This window comes from Lipophrys pholis (genome assembly GCF_963383615.2).
Source record: "Lipophrys pholis genome assembly, chromosome: 2".
NCBI lineage: Eukaryota > Metazoa > Chordata > Actinopteri > Blenniiformes > Blenniidae > Lipophrys > Lipophrys pholis.
This window is the reverse complement of record NC_137636.1, coordinates 20,094,178-20,119,033: the sequence shown is the minus strand read 5'-3', so window position 1 is coordinate 20,119,033 and position 24,856 is coordinate 20,094,178. Positions and strand designations below refer to the sequence as shown.

The 24,856-nt window shown below is 39.9% G+C and overlaps 1 protein-coding gene across 2 annotated transcripts in view; it reads right to left on the bottom strand.

Moving 5' to 3' along the window:
• Nucleotides 1-24,856, bottom strand: part of mdga1 (MAM domain containing glycosylphosphatidylinositol anchor 1) — a 181,563-nt gene that overhangs the window by 65,882 nt on the left and 90,825 nt on the right. For both annotated transcript variants that reach the window (XM_080458769.1, XM_080458770.1), the window contains exons 5-6: nt 2,950-3,146; nt 1,354-1,486 (exon numbers count right to left, since the gene is read on the bottom strand). In XM_080458769.1, the coding sequence (XP_080314895.1) occupies nt 1,354-1,486; nt 2,950-3,146 (330 nt within the window). The remainder of the gene's footprint in view (nt 1-1,353; nt 1,487-2,949; nt 3,147-24,856) is intronic.

Here is a 24,856-nt window from a genome sequence, read left to right as displayed (position 1 = left end):
CAACCTACATCATTTTAATTACTTCGCTTTAGAAGTGCGAGCAGATTAAGCTATCTTTGATCACAAGTGAAATAGTTTTTGTCCTGCTTTAGCTTCGTGTCTCAGTGACGGCCAGCAGGTTGTTCAACCTCCTCATCTACCTTAGTGGGAGGTGAAGTATTAGTTAAGAATACTTTAAGTACCAACCTTTTGTTGTAACAGATTTCAAGATTTATTAACGTTACATTCAGCTTGTCAGGCAGCCCCTTCTTAGATAAATCCGTCATTATAAGTTTGCTTTCTTCACATTTGCTGCAGTGCCCTTACTGACCGTGAGAGAGATTAAGACGCGAAGCCCCAAACAGTCCTCTTATCTTCAAACAGCTATTGAACATTAAGACAAAAGAAAATTCTGCACTCTTGTTTTGTGGGAAGCTTCATTAAATTCAACAAGGACCTTGCTGTCAAATTAATACAGTCAATCTACTGAAATGAATCAAATTTAACTCATTAACAGGCTCGAAATATATTCCTGTAAACTGCTATAAAGTGCTTATTTGTTTAACAAGATTTACTAATAGGCTACAAACAGGAGCCGGCTGTCATTTAGAAAATGAGGCTGGGACAAACAAACACAGGAGGAAAACCAAACTGAGTAGAATAGAAATGTTAGTGTGGCTGCACAAGCATGGGTCTTTCCCTTGTGGTATATCACTTTGACCGTAACAAACCTGACAGGCTTGTCAACGCCAACAGTGTTGTCGTAAGTAACAGAGTTGCTGGGCAGTGGCACAGAGATGGACAGAGCGGTGCAGAGTGAATTGGAGATAACAGGGAGTGTGACAACTGAATTACAGCTGACGGCCCTGAGATGAGCTCTCAGCAACAGAAAAACAAGACAGATAGACAATATGGCATGCTGGGAGGCAAGCGAGAGGATGGAGAGACCGAGTGAATTCTTGTGGTGAGTCAATTGCTGGGGGGGGAAAAACAAAAACAAAAAAAAACGGGGAAAGAAAAACGGGTGGAGAGAAAGAGAGGCATACTGAAAGAAGTGAGAAGATGAGAAGATGAAAGGAAAATGCTATTTCCTGCACGAGTAAAGATGGCATACGTATTACCAATGTGAGAAGGAGGGTAAGGGATTCCCGTGCTGAGACCCTGTGAGCATGCAGAGAAAAGTTAAATGAGATGAGAGTATCAAAGAAAGAGAGCGAGTGTGTGAATATCAAAAAAGAAATACAGAACGAAGGTTTTCAAATCTTAACACAGTAAGGTCATGTACATGTCCTTGTGATTGTTTGTCTTTGGTGGAAAAAAAGAGTTAGATAGAACCCCCCCCCCCCCAAAAAAAAAACACACCCAAAAACTTACTTGTAGCATTGGTGAGCCTGAAGGTGACCGACTTATCTTCGATGTTACACACATTGCGGACAGACACCTGGCAGGTGTAATCAGCGAAGTCCTTGGGTCTTAAGTTTTTCAGCTTCAGCACCTTGGTCTCACCCTAGCGAGGACAAAAAAAAACACCCACAGCAACAACATGCTGAAACAGCACAAGAACGTCTGAACACTTATCTAATATGACCACAATTCCATGTGCATTAACCGCAAGGTTTGATCAGCGAGGAAAACTCTGAGGTTTTATTTTGGTCTCCTCAGAACTGGGTTGTAATCTTGTGTAAAAAGTCACTTCAATTTTTGATGAGCTGCGGTGTGATAAACAAGGTCAGATACACACACAGACGAGCACACGTCGACATAAACACATGCATGTACACAGCCACGGGCACACACACTGCTCGTTTGACATGCCCTGATTATAAACTGAAGCATTGATCTACATATGGAGTCATATGAATGATGATTTGCATGAAATCATGTGGAGAATGGAGCTACCCTGAATGTCAGGACCGGAAAGAAATCAGTTTATCTCTCCTCATGCTCCATGTGCTTCTTGTGTAGAAACACATGCCATTTTGGACACACAAAAGCAGCAACATATATATATATATTTTTTTTTACCATCGCCGAAGATTAATCAGTTTGGGACTTTGTCTCTGATACAGTATTCAATGGAGTAACAGAGTCTAAGGCAGTGCTGGGAAGAGCTCAGCTGGCTGGTTAATTGAACTCCAGGGGCTCTGCTTTGTGGCTGACTGATGCTTTGATATAAATGCACAAAAGAAAAAGGGAAGCGTTGTACTCGTGCAGCTATTGTGTGATTGGCTTGGGGATCAGGCTTAGGGACTGTTTTTGTGGTCATTTTGTTTACTCACAGGGCATTTTGCTCTCCGAGTACACCCTGACTGACTGGATCATCTGTTGGTTTCTGACGGTTACCTGATGTCAAAACCTGAAGGCCTGAAGGACTATTTCTAAAAACCTCATTCACTGCAACACTGAACCTATTACTGTGCAATTTGACCATTTACCACTAACGCGCAAAAAAAAAAAAAGAAAGAAAGAATCTGTATCCATCCAACAACAATTACTTTCTCAACTAAATGACAGCACATTTGGTTAAACGCCACAACAGATAAAGGAAGTAATGAAGAGGTGTGCATGTTGAAAAGCAAGGACAACTAATACAAAGCTGAGATCAATGCATTTTTGCTTATATTGACGTTCATTTTCCACAAAATAAATAGTGGAGCTTCAGGGTGCATTTGACCAATGTTGCATTATCTCAGAGAACTCAAAGAATAAGCTCAGCTGGTCAACTAGATCACGTGACCAAAATAAATCATTCTCTCTTTTGGGGGTAAAATATAGATTTTTCTCTTGTTCTATCTGTATCTACCTGTGTCCATTCTAAAACTCAGTAACAAAGATATTTTGGCCCACCATGGAGTAAAAATCCCAGCGTGAGGAAGATGATAATCAAGATGGGTGGGTTTCAGTGAGGCACAACTGGGAGTGACGGAATCCTTGCCAGTGTGTCTGTGCTGTGGATGTGCTCGTGTGTACCTGAGTGTAAAGAGGCTCGTAGATGTCCACTCCATTGTCCTTGCTCTGCTCGATGAGCATATTCCCACGTTTCCAGATGAATCTTGCAGGAGGGTTGGAGTTGACGGTGCAGCGCAGGAACACCGTCTTTTCCTGGTAGTAACTGCCGCGGACATCGCTGATGGTCTGGTGCACCGTCAGAACCGGTGTGTCAAGGTCTGCAAAAAACACAAGGAAAGAAAGAAAATATATAACTAAGATTCTGAAGCCTTTGATATTGCTACTGGGGGATATTACATAATAAATAAATCCAAGAAAAAAAGAACTCATGGAAAATATTGCACTTCATGCAAAAATACAATCCAACCACAAGAGACAGTTTTGTAAAAACACCATTTTGCATACTGTGTAGTTAATTTTCATTATTCTTTCTTGTTTTCTGTGAAAGAAAAACAGACGTATTAAGTGTGGCAGGCACAGGATTTGGTAACTGGAACACAGCTGTGCATAAAGGCAAACAAGTATAGTTTGTGGATTGGATTGTCCACCCACACTGGCCAAAACTGCCCAAACATTCATCTATTTATCATTGCGTCTAACGAGCAAATGTCCAAACAATCTGTGCGCTTTGCCGTTTCCTTCGCCTGCCGAGACTCCGGCACGTGCTGCATCTGTGAATTTTTTCTGTCACTTTTATCTCTTTGCCCCAACTCGCCTCGCTTTCCCGTGCATTTCCTTCACGGGAGTGTCGTCTTCCTTTTCCTCCAGTGGATAGGATTTCAGCCGCTGTCACGAGCACGGAGGCGGCTCTCCCCTGGTTTCTGCCATCTCTCCAAAACTCACTGCCACTTTCACTCCACATCACAAGCCCACTCTTCTTCCCTGCACTCTGTATGCCTCTATCTTTCACAGTGCAGGATTGTTACGTGTGTGTGTGTGTGTGTGTGTGTGTGTGTGTGTGTGTGTGTGTGTGTGTGTGTGTGTGTGTAATCCTGATTTTTGCAGGCTAATTGGACTGTTGCAAACTTCAAACACTATGGAAACAATTTGTACCAACACCATGGTTTCCTCCTTTTCCCCGCCTTTCCATTTATCTCACTTCTTCCTACTTACCTCCATTTTTCCCTCTTTGCTGCTCCTGTCCCGCACAACCAGTCTCACCTTAGCAAACAGGCTCAGTGCAAGCTACAGAAAAGAGGTCAAATATGAGTGTGGCTAATTCAGTTCCCTGAATCCACTGTATATTTTACAGGAATGGGAAAAAAAAAATAATAATAATTTCATTAATTGTTTGTGTGATTAGGGATTTCTCTCTAAAAGAAAAATCTTATGTTCATACTTGACTCTGTGTTGTTACTGTGAGGAGGCAGAAGCCAAACCACCTAACACGCACGCACACACACACCAGTCATAGTCCTATCTATTTTATAAACATTCTTTTTTATTAGGGACCAAGCCCAAAAGGCATGGCCTCCAAACGTCCAAAAGGAGGCCTTGCCTGGAGGCAAGGACCCTATTGTATTTATCATTGTGATTGATTAATGCTGAATCGGTTCTGGTTTTAATATATGTTTAGGTTTCATATACATGTGAATGCATTATAAATGTCTCATTTTGTTTTTCATTGCCGCAAACCACTTTCCTTTAGGGGGAAATAAAGCTCATCTTGATGTTTGTTCTTGAACACACACATACAAGCGGACAGTAGTTTTTTCATAAAAACAAAAAACAAGATTAGTTAAACTTAGAAATAATAATAAAGTACTTCTTGCCCTCAATCTAACCTGTCCCAGAGTCTTGTCCGACTTAAACCATAGAGGTGAGAAGTTCTCCTTAGAATAATAATGAACCACCAAATAAACGTGTGTGTGTGTGTGTGTGTGTTCGTTCGTATATTTTGAGATGTTTAACAAGCATGAACATGAGGGAATCAGTTGATTTAAGTCACTACAGTGTTGGCAGAATCCTGGTTGGTCTGAGTGTTTCAGTAATATGTACAGTGGTGGCCGAGTGGTTAAGGAAGTGGATCCTGATTCTTGGGTTTGCTGGTTTGAATCACACAGCTGGAAGGGTCACCAATGTGGGTTCTTGAGCAAGACCCTTAACCCCATCACCTCTCTGGAGTGTTGTAATGTGGCTGGAAAAAGGAATTATTATTCCTGATCTACTGGTGATTTTTATGCACAATTGTTTCTGGCATTCATAATGAATGGTCTGAAAAAGGGAAAATATTTCTCAGGTTTTTGGCTGAACGTGGTGATGTCACCATCATGATATTAAGGTTAAAGAAGGGAGACATGAAAAACATGCAGGGAAGTGGACTCCCCTGCGTATAGGATGAGGCCTCCAGTATGACCTGCAATGGTCTGAAATTGAGTCCTTCAAGGCAGTGGTTGCTTCAGGCAAAGGCAGGAGCATGTCAGTTTCATAAAGGTGGAGAGAAACTACCCTCGGTGAATGAATTCTAGTGTCTCAGGATCTTATTCAGAGTACTGGGAAAAGAAATTGTGAGACTGTCCACGGGCAGAAGTAATATAGTTGCTGTTGCAGACTACTGTGGTAAAGGAAGCTGAGAGAAAAGGAAAACTGGTCAGCCTCCATCCTTACTCTCACCTCTGGTCATGAAATTTCAGGTATTGACCGAAAGATTAAAACTTTAGATACAAGTAGCTCCAAGAGGAACATCTACACATGGTTATAACTCACGGGTAACAGAGAGCTGAGACAGAAGGGGAGCTCTCAGGGGGGAATCGGAGTAGAACCTGAATGTTGAGGGGCCATTAAAAGTACTACAGGCTCCTCATTAGGATGCCCTTCGGTTGGCTTCAGTCTGAGATTATACCAGGCTCTGCAACCTGGTATTAGACCCCGAGGTTGGTTCAAAACTCACAGGATAAATGAAATCTCTCAGTTGGTCAAATAACCTCTTGGGCTCTTTATAGATGGGCTGGAGGGAGTTTCAGGGAAGAAACATATACAATCAACTGTTCTCTTTGTGTTGTTGTTGGACAGAACAGGTAAAGAAGATAAATGGATGTTATAAACAAACTATCCGTAGCTTATAGCTCTGAAACCTTTGGAACAAACCAATGTGCATGCAATCTTGGTTAAATAAAAAAAACAAAAAAAAAACCTGGTGAATCAGGAAGGGTATATTCAATCAATTTCAAATCTTTTTCACATCAACAAAAGAATCAATGATTTTCCCAGATTTAGGTGACATAAGGATGAGAAAGGAATATCAAAAAAGTGTTTATGCACTACCAAAACAGATCAGATCCTGCAATGACCTTCAGAGCTGCTTTTCAAGAATAACATTATGCTTATACTTTAATATAGCAATGACGTGTATTGAAATGGGCGAAGTCCGCAATGGATATCAACCCTTGAGCTTAGAATGTTTATTAAAATATATTGAAGGTATAGATTGTGGTTAAAGTGTGGGTTGCACTGCCTGACTGGACTAACCTACTTCTTTCAATTAAGAAGATTCTTGTATCTCTTATGTGGTTTTGATTTCTGTAATTTAGTTCAGTGTCAGCCTGTTGTCCAGCTCTCACGATGCCACTAACAACACACAGACTGGGACAAAAGGTTCTGGACGTGTCTGGACCACCAGACAATCTCCTAGAGCTTGTGCCGGCAGCTGGCCTTTACCCTGGGCAGCCATCAAAGACATCTACTAACCAGTTCTGCCATCAGTGTGAAAAAGGGCAAACTGCTCTGTACAGTTTGGGAATGTGTGTATGCATGCTTGTGTGTTTGACTAAAACTCACATTAGAATTCTGTATTTTCACAGGTCATTTGAAGCTCAGTAGGAATCTTTGTGGACCAATACCCAGTTGCGCGCGTGTGTGTGTGTGTGTGTGTGTGTGTGTGTGTGTGTGTGTGTGTGTGTGTGTGTGTGTGTGTGTGTGTGTGTGTGTGTGTGTGTGTGTGTGTGTGTGTGTGTGTGTGTGTGTGTGTGTGTGTGTGTGTGTGTGTGTGTGTGGTCAACCTGTTTATTTCATGACGCTGTGTGAATGTGAAGAGAGTGCAAAGTGACAGACATGTGGAGAAGCAGACATAAAGAGGTAGATTCTCCACTAAAAGGCACAGCACATGGCTAAAATAAAATGGCATCTTCAAAGATGGATTATTCACTATGTGATTGTGCCATTAAAAAAACAAACAAACAAACAAACAAATTTCTATTGGGATATTTTCAACATCTGTTTACTGAGTTCATTTTTAAAACATTAGCCAAACTTAAACAGATTGTTTTTTTACATGACAACCCTATTGTTCACACTGTTGTACTGTTAACTCCCTGGGTGGGTCTAACTTTACTCAGTTTGGGCTTTTAAGTAAACAGAGACATGAGATGAATCTGCAAGTGTACAGAAATACAATATGAAACTTTAATGAAGCCTCTGATTTCCCCACAGCCCTGCCTTTGCACACAGCTTAGATCAATTGCATCGCGCTGCTTTTGTTTTTCCACGGCTTCTAATGTACATTTGCACTTTCAAATTTCAAGCTGCTCTGGAGGTCTTGCATTGTTTTGTGCTAAGACACCAGTCAGTAGTGCTGACAAACAGATCGGTTTAGACTTAGAGTGGCCCTTAGTGTGGACAGGAGCATATGACTAAATGAGGATCTAATCCAGAAACCTGAAACATGAAAAAAAGTGTTCCTTCTGCTTCTGTGGCTCCGCTCTGGGTGTCATGATCATTAATTTGAGCTTGATAGGACACTCAAAATTCCATGTCAGTCAGAAAGGGTTTGTAGGTCTGTCATTTTCTCTCTGTGTTTGGTCTGAGATCCACAGGGTTGTGATGGCAAAATTCACTTTAGTCTTGTTTTTACAGAGAAAGCAGGAACAATAAGCAGTCACAACATTTTCTACTTGAAGAAGTGCCACTTTATCTGCTACCAGGATTTTAAGGATGTTACCATTTGATTAACAGTAAACACCTCAGCTATTCATGAGTAATTTCACCACATTTAATTTATTAGATGAGGTAAATAGAAAAAAAACTAATCTTGAGCACACAGTCTTATGTAGTTTACATAAATAATTTCAAAAGGGAGTTTCAACATTGTATTTTCTACAGTTTTGATCAGGTTACCAGATCCTATCAGAGCAGCTCCCTGCTAATGAAATAATTTTTTCATTATTAAAACCTGCAGAGAGAAAAGTATTTCTCTTCTTTGTATTCCAAATTCCTCAGGTGCCAGTTTTTCTTGATAATAACTGTGCTTCAAAATTAACAAACTCATTGGAGGTGTCCCCTAAAGATTTGGGCAGATTGTACATTTCATCAAGTATTGCAGTTTTGGTATCCTTCTAAAGATGCTTTTCATTAAAGCTTTAATGGTGTAAACCAATAAGAAAGGCATACTCCTGTACAAACAGGAGTTAGGACAGGTAATAGTTTTTATAGGACTGAGATAAATTACACTTTGTTGGCACAACAACCACAACAAATATTAAGATAGATTATCTCTGTATAATCAAGTCTTTAGGGTTTCTCCCAATGAAAACAGGTTATGCAATACAATTTTGAGTGGCATTAACGAAAGGAAATCATCTAGTTTGACATTACAGCTGTATGCAAGAATGTTCTATAAATCCAAAATGTCCTTTTTCAATTGTGACTGAGCCCCATCCCCGAAATAACTAAACCAACCATGGCAAATGATGGAATCAGAGGTTTACCCAGAAGCAATCCATCCTGCCGGTCAGAGTTGACCGAGTGTGTTTTTGTAAGAAGTTGACCTCTGCTGGGTACTTTCCCCTGCAGGAGGACACCCTGGACTCCAAATCCTCTTTGATTTCCAATAACATGTCCTGTACTCTAATAGCTCTCCAGGAGTAGACGCCCATTAGGGGACCAAAGAGAAGATGACAGGTTCAATTGAGTGTGAGTGTGCAACGGCGGACGTGCGGTGCGTGTGTGTGTGTGTGTGTGTGTGTGTGTGTGTGTGTGTGTGTGTGTGTGTGTGTGTGTGTGTGTGTGTGTGTGTGTGTGTGGTCAGGTGAGTGGATGTGATGGCGAGAGTAATAGGTTCAGTACCTATTGTACAGCATAGAACAGCAAGTGTATTATCCTCAATGAAAAAGAACTGTAATTGCTATAAACCACTGAAAGTCACATTGGAAAACAATTGGGTATCTGCAAAATAATAATGAGTTGATATAACAAACAGAAAAACAAACAGCATACGTGTACATAAGACTGAACAAGACAAAAAAAAAGAGAGACCCACAGTTATCTACCAGATCTGAATCATAGCACATTTAAGATACAAGGCTGCGAATATGTATCAGTATGTTGCTTTAGTACTGACGGCGGATCTTGTAGTGAGTGAACTGCAGTTTCCGATGAGAGCTTTATAAACCGTTGCGGTTAATTCAACACTTCACCGTTTGTAGCAGGGGCGCAACACAATGTGTCTGCATGCAATCAATAGAAACTTGTTTCTCAGGGATTTAACCATTTCAATCTGAGCATGTGGACACAAGCAATGTTTTCTGCCTTAGGCAGAGCCACAAATACAGTTTCCTCAGATAAGCAGACTTTTACTTTAACTGCAATTTTTTACCATTTGATCCGTCTCAGAAGGTTTTACATGATCAGTAACAGTGACTCATTCACGAACATTAATGCACACACACCAATGTGAGTAACCTGGGGTTCAGTGACTTCCAAAATGTATATATCGACACAAAGAGCAGTTTTTCTTTCTTCTCTTTTTAATGGCATAGTGAATCTTTGCTGGTTTGATTAAAAGGACCGTGGGCCAATTATTGTGCTTGTATAGTCAGCGTGTGCAGGTTTGATAGCTGCCATCAAAAACCTGCACACAAGTGAGCTCAGACCCCGTGAAAAAAGGGTCACAGTCCACCTCCAAGCAAACTTTGGAGTGGTTCGGTCGAAGTATAATGGCATGACAGACCCAAGACAAACAGAGGATGTGACTGGCGTCAGGCCAGAGGACGTCTTGTTGCTGTCATATGTGTCATATCGCAACACCGTACATTTTTTATTTTTTTTTTATCAAACTTGCATTTAATAAAGCCATCATTGTCAACTTAGCCTGTTAAACCGAGGCGAAAAAAATACAAGTGATATTTGTTTTTTTTAACTGTTTTGGTCAGCTTGTGATGATGAATAAAATAACTGTTACTGTGCTTTTCTTCATTGACTCCTTGCAGCTGATGATGCTCAGACAATCAACAATGTACCAAACAATAGCTGTGTTAAGCAGCTCTGTGAGCAAATATCGTATAATGGTGTCAAGCTTTGTGTTTTCTAATAACTGGGAGTCACATCTTTGGAAAATGAAATGTTATTTCACTGTATTTTATTTACTATTTTTAGTTAATCGGCGTGTACAATTTTAGAAAATCAGAGATGTTGTGACTGGCAAGTATTTGTATTTGACACTCTTATTGGTCGCATTTGGTCTCGACTGCAAATATGTATCCAGACAAGTGGACAGAAACTGTATTTATATCAGTCTGTAGACATGTGGATAAGTCCATATACAAACAGATTTTCTCCCGTTTCTTTGCGCTGTGCTAAAGCATGGACGCAGGTTTCAACGCGATTATGTGTGTCTCAAGAGGACTGGATGAAGTTAACTCCGAGCATCATAACAGGGAAGAAGGAACGTAATATTGTTGTTGCTGCCATTCAAGCTAATCTAAGTAATCCTGGTCTACTGAGATATTCATTAACAGTTGGTGGTTTTCTCCAAAATAGAGAAAGTGTGCACCAGAGGGCTGAAGTTCACTGAATGGAGATGCTTTGTTGAGACATTAACTGTTTCCATTGTCACTTTTCTTTTTCTTTTTTTTCTTGTTTTTTTGTGATTGAATTCTTTGTGATTGAGATCAAATCTCCCTTTGACATAACCATTCGTTGAAATCATCATATTGGTTTATGTGCATCAGAAATATTATGCACTTCATTCATTGGCTCAATCCCATAATGCGTTGCACTGTGATATTGGCCCTCTGTGACATGTGCACATGATTCCACATTCTGCTTTCACTGTCAGCCCTCCAGTATTGAAAATCAATTTATTATCTTCAAACTCTGTTAGCTTCTCATTGACTGGGTTAAATAAGTCACTACTGCAAACATCATGTCGGTCTATGACTATTTTTAAAACCAGCATTGTCAAATGCACCTAACAATTGTGTTTTGCTGCTAGTTTTATCAAAACACTGTGCGTGAAGCGTCATGACGTTACGCAACAGAGATGCACACAGATCTCTGAGCAGAAAACAATCTTATGTGTCACTTAAACAAAGAGTAACACCGTCTCCTCAGTTTGAACATGACTTCAGTTGTATACGGCCAATCTGATCAGCTACAAGAGACACATGATGATACCTGATAATTCAACCGGACTGACATTTGATCAGATTGTTTATGGTCCATTTGACTGAAAGGAATGCAACCTACAAAACCATGGCATGTTGGTGGTTTTATTTAAACATAGTTTAACAATGAGATCCAGTGTTTTATAATGGAATAAAAGGCTAATTTACAAATTAAATGAGATCTAAGGTAATTCTGGTTCTGTGTAGCAATTCTGAATTTGATTCTCATAGATCAACAGAGTATAACTTGTAATCGTAGGCTGTTTCAGAACGTCCTATATTTTGTCTTGCCTTAAAGACAATTTAAGCAGCTCAGTCATCGTAAATATGTCACTAAAGCACGGAAGATATATGGAACTTTTCTGACACAGGATGTCTCTTTGTGTGTAATTAAATAATAGCATGACAGCTAAAATATAATCTGAAATATCGTTTGTCAGGGAGAAAACAACTGTCAGCTAAAAACAGTGAGACAACCGGCTGTAATATTTCAGTATACATTAATAGGTGATTATCACACCACAAACCAAAAAATAAAAACAACCCAGTCGTTTTATCTTACACACACACACACACACACACACACACACACAAACAGACTGAAAACACATCCTTATAGATGATCGACCCCACTTGCGAACACTGACGGATGCATACAGAAACGTGCACAGAGAAAAGTCTGTGCATACAGAGAGGCACAAACAGAGGCAGACTTGCCGTTTGATCCAGCTTCGCGTCTCGTCAATTATTCAGCATTCTGCTCATAGACATCGCCTTAAAGACGGCATAAAACATGCACGAGGCCCACATTTTGAAATAACAAGAACATTGCCAGTGTTTAAAATTCCTATGTTCCGAAGTAAAGATTGATTTAGACTGAATTTCCCTGCTCAGTTTGTTGGTCTAATAACAAAAATCATAGTTTTTAATGTTGCATCTCTGTTTCTTCTCTCTCTGTCTTGGTTGATTACCAACGCCCACAGAAGAAGCTTCAGTAATGCGGTAATTACACTACAGCACTCATTCTACACTGATGAATCCTAATTCAATTATATTTCAATCGTTGTGAAGATACATGCAATCAGGTATGTGGAACTGACACAGACGGAAATCTTCAGTTATAACAACCACTGGAGTCAACAAAGGAAAACTAGAGACACATAGTGAACATCTGATTATTTATACAGATTTAGTTCAGTTGAGTCTAAAAATGATACCTAATGATGTGAGTGAAGTAATGCAAAACTGAATATGCTTTTTATAGCACTTTCTCAGAGACTGGAGCCAAATGTAGCAGACCATGGGTGATGTGGGTGAAAATATCAGCAGATCTAAAATAACCAGACCTGTCTGGCAGGAACAGCAGGAGTGAATTGTTTCTTCCTCATTGTGATGCTCAAGCTTAACTCCATCCATCAATTCATCCCTCAATTCATCCATCCAACAAACAAGAGAGAGACAGCCACACATACTCACAATCACACCTATGGTCTAATTAGAAGAATCTCTCGTCTAATATGCATGTTATATGACTGGGATGAAAAGTGGCATGAACCTGCATAAAATTCACATGCATATGAACAACCTGCAAAATCTGCTGGGAAAGGCCCTCAAGCATGGAATCAAACTGGTGTTTTTGTCAAGGTGACCTCCAAGTACTAACCACTATACCACAGTGCATTCCTACAATCACCACCTTTGTCATTGAAATAATTATTCAAACTGATGAAAACTTCCAGTGAAGCATTAGAAAATAATAGGATCACTGGAGAAGATGGAGAAACAGGGTTTACACAAGTCTAAACATCTGAATTAATTTGACTCTGGCATGAATGACAGCAATTTTGTCCAACTTTCTGTCATTCCTCAAAGCACGAAATACCTTTAGCTGTTTTACAGAAGACATCATTTCAAAGTCTTATTTTTTCTATAATTACAAACAGAGCAAAGAATAATACAATCTAGCCACATTGCATCCTGTGTACATCTTGTATTGTTAAATTTACTCAAAAGGAACAGGAACATTTGTTAAGAAGAATTACACAGTGAGTGTTTTTCCAACCAAACACCCATGAATTTGCTGAAAATGGTGCGTTTTCGTTGAGCCAGCGTGTTACGTACAAGCTTTAATTATGCCTTTGTCAGCAGAGAGCCTGGGAAAAGGTATTAAACATTCATGATGCTGTAACTCTATTATTTTAGGCCATAAAAAGACTAATATAGGCACGGTTATTTACCGTGAATGCGACAGTGGCTGTACAGCAGTGGTGACAGCAAAGTAGGGTGTTAAGGGACACAAAGGCAAAGTTCACTCAGCCTCTGGGCTGAAATAACACACGTGTGAAAACACAGGAGCGAAGTTGCTCAATGACACACAAACAGTTACGCAATAGCATGCACACGCACTTCCAAGACATGTATTTGCCTCCACATGAGTCTGCACTCAGCAACAAACACACAAATTCCTGAGGGCCAAAACAACACATGAATCTCAGTTCCTCTGCTACAGTGCCCAAGGGCAGAAACAAGAAAGTCCTTCTGTGTCCCTGTAAGAGCCTTCAGAAGTTATGTGCGGGGAGCAGAGTGGATAAAGGATGTCCCTCCTACCCCCGCTGTGTTTAGAAGATCCTTGGGTCATGGTATGAGAGGGGCACTTCAAGGATTACAGTTCGACTGTCTTAAACGCAGATTTAACAGACGTAGCATTAGCATTAACATGCAGCTGTTTCCTAAAGAAAGCTTGGACAACAAAAGACACAATGTCACATTCCTGTGGATGCTGCCCAACCCTTTGGTTTGTTGTATATTCAATAAAGCCTGTGGCATGCAGGGCACTGTGGAAAACAGCAATAATATTTATGGAGAACATATATAGACACATACCTCATAATATAGGCTGCTACAGCTCCCAAAAATATTAAATTGCAAGGGTTTTATTGTGTTGTGTTACGGGGCGAATGCTACACTCAAGGGTAATTCACACAGTGGCTTTATTAAAACAACTCAAAGCCACATCTGTGGGATCCTGCTCAGGTACAAAAGTGGTACTCTGGCTGAACTTCACTTTTGATATTTCATGAATATTAGAAAAACGGAAGAAAATAAATAAATAACTACAGATAGAACTTCAATGCCCTACATTATCTTGGAAGTCTATCACCTGTCTTAGTGGGTTCACGCTTGTCACATTTTGTCGGACTGATGCCTCATTGCAGTGTATTTGACAAAGTGTGAATGCTGCCATCCACTCATGGTGCCAACAAAGGAATGGGCCGAGTCCATTTGAAAAGTATGTGTACTCTGGCGTAGTTAAATTAAAGTTCAATCAGAGTCCAAACGCAGCATGGACCAACACAAACAGTGGACAAAACACGGAACATGGCATTCTAATTGTCACTTCATAACAGTTCATTATGACTAATGTACAAAATAATTACTAACGTTGAGCGCGCCACACAGCATCGTCGTGCTGTGAGAGAATGCATGTAAGATGAAAAGAAGCCGAGTGCGAACTCGTCTTAGGTCTTTACTCATATCTTCCTATCAGTACCCTGTACAAGCCGCCAATAACTGATCCGATCGGCATTCATGGCGGGTCAGTGAATGCACTGGTGCGTATAGGCACTATAGACCTGTAGATTAAAGTTGGCTGATTAAAGTGAGTAATCACAAGAATAAATAAAAAAAACAACTAATAGAGACTTGTATTGGTGGAAAAATTGCTGGTGTCTCTCTTCTGTGGAAGAAGCATTTCAGTACTGTGGACTGATGCATCCATCCATATGCTGCCATCTCTGACACCATTTCACAAACGTCTGAATCCAGACGTTTGTGAAATAGTGTCACAAACGTCTGCATCCTGAGTCCTTGGAGATTTAAGGTTTCCCTTGGAGTTTTCGCTGAGATTTAAATTTGGCAGCAAAGTTCTCACTGAACCTCAACCTGGTGTGTTTGATCTCTCTGTTGGACGATGAGTGCACTTTTTTGCAAACTCAACGGTTAATATTTTAAGGTATTTCCAGTGGCAGACAGCCCTATTTACACAACAACAATTGATTGGACGCTGTCATTTTTGTTTCAGCAAGGTTTTACATTCAGATAGCAATGTTTTGAAAAGGATCACAAAACTGCGCATTTCAGAAAAGTTGCATTTTCCCTGATTACATTGAGACGGTAAAACAGTTTGCCTCAAAAAAACATTGATTTATGTGTAATAAATCAGGGACAAACAATGTCATTGTCATTTAAACAAGCAACTAAAAAGCGCTAAAAAATCTGCCAATTTACGATTGGATCATCAATCAGCCCAAACCTAGCGCGATTCTTTTCTTTGAAACTTTGGTCGGGACACGGTAGGAACATGACCTTATAAAGAAGAAGGGATTGTTCGCTTTTTGGAAATAATTAGAACAAAACACAACATGTTAAAAGCTGCAGAGAAATGCCACGTATGCTGTGTAACGTAAACTCACACTGTGGAGGACTAAACTTTCACATCTCCATGCTCTTCAGAAAACACATAAAAGAAATACTATTGCAGTTTATGTGGATGCTAAAAGCAAAGTTTATGTGGTGTGTTTTGTTCTTACTAGTTTTACCACAGCCATAAGCTGGCCTCACAAAGTTGCAAAGGTTGCTATAAGAAGTGAATAAGGACACATGACTGGTCCGAGCTTTCAGTCAGTGGATGGGCTCTTTCTTTGTTGAGTGACCACATCCTCGGCCTCTCTTTGGCTAAATGAGACCACCAGTTTATCTTCCGCTTGTTACATCCATTAAACCATATTCCAGTTAGTGTAACCACACATTTATAATGTATGTGGGTCCCTTCATAATATAAGCAGTTTCAAATGGTCAACATTTATCATGTTTACGATTTACCAGATAGTCCATTATAATTATTTGAGTTACTGAAAACCATAATGGCAGCTTGGTAAATATTGCAGTGAATAGCCCGCGGAGACTGATTTTATTGTTGTTTTGATAAACACAGATCTAGCTGTTGTGTAAGTCCTGAACACATTTTTCTTTGCTTAAAAATGACTAAATGTGCAATACTTTTATAGAATTGCGACGGTCATTGAACTGGATGAGCGAATTACGTGATTTCCACCTTTTAATAGCTGGTGGGAGGTCAAAGGTTCACTTGATAAATTGTGACAAGAAGCCTTCACGCAAGATAAAACCTCACTTGCTAACTCAATTCATCTTCAATAACGCACTTTAAAATACTTGAAATGTACACTTGAGTTTAAATGACCATAATAAATGCTGTGAAAATGTTTTATTTTACATTTACCTTCAGCTTGATATGTAACTTTAACTTATCTTAGATATTGCTTTTGATGAGAATAGTTTCTGCTCAGGTCAAATCGACCATTAGAGGGCCTTCTGGGAGCACTGTCAGTCTCATTGTGTCTTTCGATCATATGGCCCACAAACCCTTTATTCACTCTAAATGTGAGGGCATTTATACGTGGCCATTGTAACTGTCATGAGGTTAAAGGTTAAGAAAAGTCAGTTTATGACAGTATATGTGATATTATGAGCTCAGTTGTGGATGCCAGAGAAATAAAGTCTCTCGAAAAATGCCAAAACATAAAGAGAATTTATGACTGATGATTGCACCTCATTAAACTATAGACAATGAGATGCTTGAGATGAGTGGATTGCAATGTTCATGCACACGTGAGCTGCTTTGCTCAAACAATTTGAAAAATTTGGTAATATAAATCTTTTTTTTGTAAAATATCTTTGGAATAGTGCACAAGAGCAACTGCTGTGGATACAGCTGTGATTCGGTCGTAGGTATGAGGCAAACAAAAGTTTTTCTCAACAATGTTTCCTTATTAGGATTTATTTATACTTTTGCGTGAGGACAGATATGTTTGCTCCACAGGGTGTAAATGTCAAAGAGCAGAGTTTGTTTCTAGAAAAATGAAGTGGGAAGTCAGCATTGGTCTGTGAGAAAGTCAAATGTCTCTCATCATTATTAAGCTGCTCTTAAAACGTTTTGTGTCTTTTGCTTATTTGCTTCTAATCTAAACACTGCCCCCATGGCTCCTGGCAGTACTGCAAAGTGTAAGCTTGCATATCAATAAGCTTCCAGGAGAAGGAGGGCTCATTTAAACAACAACGTTCTCAAGTGAAAAGAGAAAACATTTGTTGCATTTTAGGCGCTTGGAGCCACAGAAAAGGCAAATTCTTTGAAACGCAGCGACTGTACATGCGCGCCACATCTCTAGTAAATAGTCATTCTTCACATGCTCGAGTAGGTGGACATTGACAACAATGGCAGCCTCCAGAGTGGCACGGCTCCCAGTCCATATTCTCCTGGGACTTGGTAGTTTTATAAAGTACCTGAGAATCACCGGAAATAGTGATCTAAGGTGGTCTACTCATGAATACAGAACTTGGACTGACGAGTCTAGCGCAGAGCCTTCCCCGTATTTCACTGTTCTGTTCCATTGAATCATGTAGCCTACATTTCTATCTCTACGGAACCCCCCCCCCCCCCCCCCGAAAAACAAACAAACAAAAAAAAACGCCATGACATTAGAATTCTATTACAAAAAAGAATTAGAATATTAACATTTGAAACTGTTGCTAGGTGCAACAATACAGCTCTAAAGAGTTAAACACGACTGTGAATATCTGCATCCTTTTATTGCAACTCACTTTTGTATGACAGACAATACTACTTGTAAGACTATGAAAAGAAAATGTAAGTGTGTTTGACCTGACAAATAGGACAAAAGCGTGTCGCCAGTGGAGTCAAACTATGTCAGAATATTCTCTAAACTCAAACTTTGTTTTAGGTGTTAAGATGCAAGTGGTTTTTTTGGAAAGTACCCACACTGAAACCCTTCACATAGCTTATTAGCCAATGATTTGAGAGTAAATAACCACACCTGCCCATGGCTGTGATGGTTATCACCTACTCCCCGGACTGATTTGTGTGATACTCCAGCCTGCACCCAAAAAGTGCTGAGTTAGCCCACGCCCAAAGGAAATTAACACCTTGAGTCTGGAGTAGTGCACCCATGCAGTTCACACTTTTGCTGACCCTCTTTTCTGGCTTCTTAACTCCTTTCTTTACATTTTCTTTAGTTTGTGTTTCTCAGCTATTTCTCCCTATGTTTTCTACAGAGACTCTTCCCCATGCTGAAAGCTATACAAAACAGACTTAATGTGGTGTATTTTTTTATTTAATGTGATCCAGCATATATCCAGATATGATCTGGTTTACAATGTATTTATTTATTTATTGCTGAACTAAACAAGTCAACTTACATTTCCAACACAGTGCACCTTTCTCCATCGAAGTTCATTAAAATCTCATCACTCTTTCTGCATATTTTCTTTCCAAACTGTATCTTTCCTCAGACTGACAACACTAAACAGATCAATGGATGCATAAATGTTTTCTCAGGTGATGTCAATACTGTATTGGTGTATTTTCTGCATTGAAAAGATATTGATCTTTTGTTCTATTTTGCCATTGTCCTGCTCCTTTCCTGATTAAATTACAGTGAGTTTACAGTAGATGAACAACAAATGAAAACCATCCGCACAATAGCATGTCCAGTCCTTTTTCCTGTCATACTTTTCCTAATCTTGGATCTTTTTCATGTTTCCACAGCCTTCTAATCCTCCAGCCTCTGCCCTTCTGTTTCTATCCTATTTCAATTTTTTTCTCTCTGCCGATATACAGACGTGTGAGTCTGCCTCAAGGCACATCCCATACTTTACAACACTGCCTTCATTACCCAGGCCGCTGCAGCTGGTCATAAATGAAAAAAATAAATATATAAAAAGAAAATAAAGAAAGAAGATGGGGGAGGAGGGAAAGGGAGGAGAAGAGCAAAGGAAGCAGTATAGGAGAGTAGAAAAAAGGGTCAAAACCTATACGATGAGTCAATTGCGAGAAGTCAGGCGGGTTAGAGAGCAATAGAGATGTAGAATTGAGGAGATAAGAGTGAGCAGAAGGTATGCAGGAGCAAGGAAGAAGAAGGGAAGAACAAAGCTATAAAATCTAAGTTGGAAGTTATTGGAGAATGGCGGGATGAAAAATGCCACGGCCATAAAATAATATTAGAATTGGTCTGGCCTCATGGCGTTGACGAATACAGATGCTGCCCGGCGGGGACTTTGGCTGTGGGAAACTAGCTAATTTGAGCAGCCGTCCTACCTGAAAGGGGAGTAAAAAATATTAAAGGAAATTAAATAAAAAGTTCGATGTCAGTTGTTTAGTTTATAGCGGCACATTTCCATGTCATCTCGCAGGTTTAGGCATTAGGGCGGAAGACCCACTCACTGAAATTAGCTACCGGCAGGGAAGTTAGCCACATGCGCAGGATTTATTGATAATTGCTATGTAAGGAAACTACAATCCGAACAACCATGGACCCGTGGCCCCCTTAAACAAACACAATGTATGACAAGAATTAAACTTTCTCTCAACCTTGCAAACTGAAATTAGAGCCTTTTCCATCGTCGTGCTCTTCCATCATACTGTCAATAATTGGCCAAGAGGGACCATGAATACCGTCAAATTGATGACGGCTGAGTGAAAAGGGACCAGCTGCAATTTGATCAGCTATATTGACTGGAGAATATTGAAAAGACAGCTGGATATCTTAATTACTGCAATGTCGTGGTAAAGCCCATTTTTATCACATTTGAACTGGATTTAGAGACAGCCTTCGGCACGCCATCCAATCCTGATGTCCTCTTTGCAAAAATCAATGGTACAACCTCTGATTGACAAAGGTGGAGAACAACAAGAGAGTCCCATGCAGAGTGTAATCTAATTTTGTTTAAAAAAAAAACAAAAAAAACTGGTGGGTTTATAACAAATAAGAAATTATATTTGCACTCTTTATGAACATTCCCTCATAGAAATACTGAAATAACCCCCCTGATGCATCTCAGGGCACGTTTGGTTGCAAACCAACATTGTGCTTCTCAGACCTTTGCTCTACTTCCATCCATCTTCTATATTGCTTTATCCAATTCAGGTCAATTCTGGAGATGAGGGCAGCTGACGATGGGTGAAGTCTATGATCTGACACTGTGGTCAGCCCAACAGTCCATCACTGGGCAAACACAGTGTGCCGGAGGACCACACACACATTCACACCTACAGGCAATTTACAATGAACAGGTTTTCTACTTTTTTTGGAGAAAGCTTGGGAACTCAAAGAAAAACACCTACTAAACATGGAGAGAATATGCACACTCCATGCTGAAATACCCCCGACAGGACTCAAAGGAATTTTGTTGCCGTGAAGTACAACCACTAATCCATCTCACACACATAATTACAACTCTTCCATTACATATACGTCTTTCTTACAGTTCCATTATCTGTCTTTGTGTGATGTTGACAACATCCCCAAAAAAGCCCACTACAAACACTAGATTTATGCTTCATTCCAGTGTAATGGCTATTCTCCTGGAGAAAAAATATCAGTGTGGGCTACAAGAGCCAACGGTAAGGTCAAGATAATTTCAAGCCTGCACTGCATTGTATAACCTTCATAGAGAAGAGGGAGTCAATAAATAAAGGATGGAAAAACAAACAGGGAAGAAAAACACACACCCGCAGTTTAGATAAGGGTGCCAAATGATGGGAACAAGTGGAGTGGTCTTATCTGCTCATGGTGGGCAGGACAGCTTATAACTAAACTGTTCTTCACACTGTGTGTGTGTGTGTGTGTGTGTGTGTGTGTGTGTGTGTGTGTGTGTGTGTGTGTGTGTGTGCGTGTGTACACTTTATGATTGATGGTTTCTCTGTCAAATGAAGGTAAAAGTAGATTTTAAAAAAATTGACAAAATTCAAGAAGTAAATACAGTATTTTCTGCCTTTCAGTATTCGGTATCATTGAATTTAATACATTTACACGACTATTTCTGCCTGTCAGAATATCTCTGGCTGATATATTCCTTTATGTCACTCTACCTCCCACCAACACTCTATCATTGTCTGACAGTCAGCCTTTCTGATCTGCAAAACACAGCTTTCTTATCTTGTCTTCACCCTGCAAAATGATATAAAAGCCTCACCTTACTTGACTGCAGATGAGAAATTGGCCAAATAAAATACACATTCCTTCTGGACATTTCTGATATCTACAGCTATGGTATGATGCTTAAAACCTTACATCGGCTTGTATGATTTTTCAGCCGTACTACAATTCGTCTGTCTTTTGTGTCAGTTTCACCACTCTGTCGCTGAAGATTCTACTTAAATCCTGCCCCCGACTCTTCTCAAAGCTGCCTTTTTTCCCCCCTCTTCCTTCCTCCTGACGTTCTCGCTTCGCATAGTTCTTTACATTTCCTTCAACAATGTACTTTTGTCTCAATCCAATGTTTCACAAAACATTCACATTGCTGTATTCCTGAAGGAGCTAACTGTGGTGTATTAGCTCGATGAAGGGACAAAAGCGACCCCAAACTGTCACGATACCATGTTACATGTTATCAGTGACTTATCTCACTCTACCACCAGGTACCTCGGGTAAGGAAATGAGGGAGAGATTACGGTGGATGTATACAGTGTGGTTAATTCTGTGAACAAACCTCATAATATTAACCAATCACTAAAGGCACATATGTAATATTATTATTATTATTATTATTATTATTATTATTATTATTATTATTATTATTATCATCATGATTTAATATAAACACCAATCCTCACAAAATGTCAGAAATAGGCTTTTTGTTCTAATTTTATTGGGTCTGAACTGAAAACAAATTGCAGGAACTTATACTGAACAGGATAAGCAATTTAAAAATGTTGCAAAGTACAATTTTAATGAGGGCTAAATACACTTTAGACACAGCGAAGTCTTTCACTTTACATTTCATTCAGTCTCAAACTATGCTGTTAAGATAAAGAAAAACATATTGTAATGTCACATATCTCTGTACATACTGCTATTCCGACACAGCTAGATGGGACCTAAAATTTGGATAAATGAGACTTTATTATGGCGGTGTAATTGTAACGTGTCATATTAAGCATATGGCTGGAAAGTAATGGCAGGCTGATTGTGGTTTGTGCTCATCACCTCCATCTGTTCATCCATCTGGCTTGACAAAAAACAAAACAGCTGATTTGCAAGCAAACTATGAAACTTCTCGAGTCACACTAATTGGGCACCTCTGATCAGGTTGTGTCAACATAACCTTAAATATTGCTGTTATGCAGTTTTTATCCCCCCATAATAAAATAAAATGCTGTGCTCTGTGTTTTAACAAGTGTTCTGTCTTCTTGAAAATGACAACTTATATGTCAATGAGTTTACCTGTATAAACAAAGGTCAAATAAAACTTTAAAAAATCATGATTAGAATACTGCAATAGAAAGTGTCTATTATCTGTTCCTATCTCCCTCATTGAGGCTTGGAAAATAACTCAGTTCAGGTAAGGGGCAGAGTCAAAACCTTCCCAAATAGTAGCCTCCCGCATTGAAATTCTTTCTGATTGACAAATCTGAGACGTGCCAGAGAAGCATATCACTTTACCTGTTAGATTCTAAACTATTTGCTTGGATCCCCCCCCCCCCCCCCCCCCCCCCCCCCCCAAAATGAAGGGATGATCCCAGTGACAAGATCATGGTTAGTTTGTGAAGAACACATCTTGCATTGTCAGGAAAATGCAAGATTCTTGAGTTTGTTTCATTCAAGGCGTGTTTACATGCTTGAACTGTTAGATATTGTTAATCCATTACATTGACTTTTCCCTTGCAGCCGCATAGTGTCCTTTTTATGTTTTACTGTGACCTCTGCACTAAGATACTGTTCCTCACACCAGCTCTAATAATATATATTTGAATGAAGAAAATTTTTTAAATTCAACTAAATTCAAATCACAAACGTATTTCAGTTCTTTGAAATCTGCTCTGGTTTGTACAGTTCCAATTCCTTTTCGTTGCTATTTTATCACTATGTCTCCCAAATTTTTAGTAACCGGTGTTCTGCGATCTCCGACTTACAACACCAAGTTGGTAGTACTGCGTGTGTTTCTATTATCTACTTGTTTTGATGTGTTCTGTTTGTGGCTAGTCTATTGCTAATGTGGGTTTTGCCCATGCACCCCCAACTGTTGTCTTCTGTCGTTGTCTAAATCTGCACACATTTTTGACACAAAAACTATTGTTGATCATACATCTTACATATAATTTCGAAGAAATTTTAAGCTTTTTTTTTCTTGTATGGCACACTCCAACCAGGGATTCAGGTGTCAGTAATATCCCTATAAAAATGCCAAAGCCACATGAAGTGAGTTCCTCATTCAGTCTCCAACTAAACTTTAACATGAGGTCATCTTCCTGCGGTTTGGTGCTCCATGATTGACGAAACTATCAAATCTTATTTGTTCTTTTACCCTGCTTAGCATCACTGGGCAATGGAGCCAATCACAGGTAAATTCTTGGGAAAGCAAGGTAATCCTTTGTCACCACCTACCCTACATTTATTTCCTGGGAGAAAGTAGAGTACCCAAAGAAAACCAACACATGCACATAGGGAGCATGCAAAGTCCATGGACAAAGGCCCCAAAAGCTAAAAATTGAACCAGGAAATTGCTTCCTTTCAGGTATGCCTCTTGAAACAGCCCAAATGCACTTGAAGACAATGAATGCATATGTCATTAGTCAACCCCCCAACTGGCGCTCGCAAAGAACAATCTTCTTTGTGCACATGACTGCAAAGCCCCCACCTCCCAGGCGGGTGCTTGGGGACCCTCAAGGGGGCGGGGGATGTAGGTTGTGTGCGTACTATGAAACTGAATCCTGGTGGCGCCACTGCTACAGCTCACTAAAGTCCTGCCAGAAGGAGTCCAGCAAATTCAAAGTGGAACACCAAAGAGATAAAGACGGAGAGGCATTAAAGTCTTTCAGGCCAAAGATGGAACCAGGTACTAGCTCCGCGGGGTGTTTACACGTTAACACACAACAGTGCGCTTATTGCATGCAAGCATGGACAGATATCTGAGGGCAGAAGTTTCGTGAGTTAACAGGAGCACAGTGAGTGTGAGGAGGAGAGGTTAACTTGGAGCAAAGAAAATCTTTGCAAGCAGCAGAGGAACTGATTGCAGATGTGCACTTAAAAAAAAAAGGAGCAGAGCAATGCTGTGTGAGTGCTTATTTAACTCCAAGGGCAAAGTTTTAGGGAAGAGTATCTCTGTAGCTCAGCCTACAAAGAAGAAATGAGGACACTGGTTAAAAGACAAAGCCCTTGAGCAAAGATATCAATACATAGTAGTATTCTACATGCAGTACAGTGACCACTAATAACACTGTTATCTCTGAGGACAGTTTCACTCAGTAGCTGACGCAAACTGTTTACCATATAATTTCCTTAATAGAACGTAGTGTGACAGTTAACACTTTATGTCACACTGTTTATTGAGGAAATGGCACCAACCTAATTAAAGCAGTGTCTCCATGACTGTCACGGGCTGTTTTTCAAGCTGCTCACACCCAGTCTGTGAGAGGTGAATCAATACAGTTCAATACTGACAAGAGTGATGTAGCA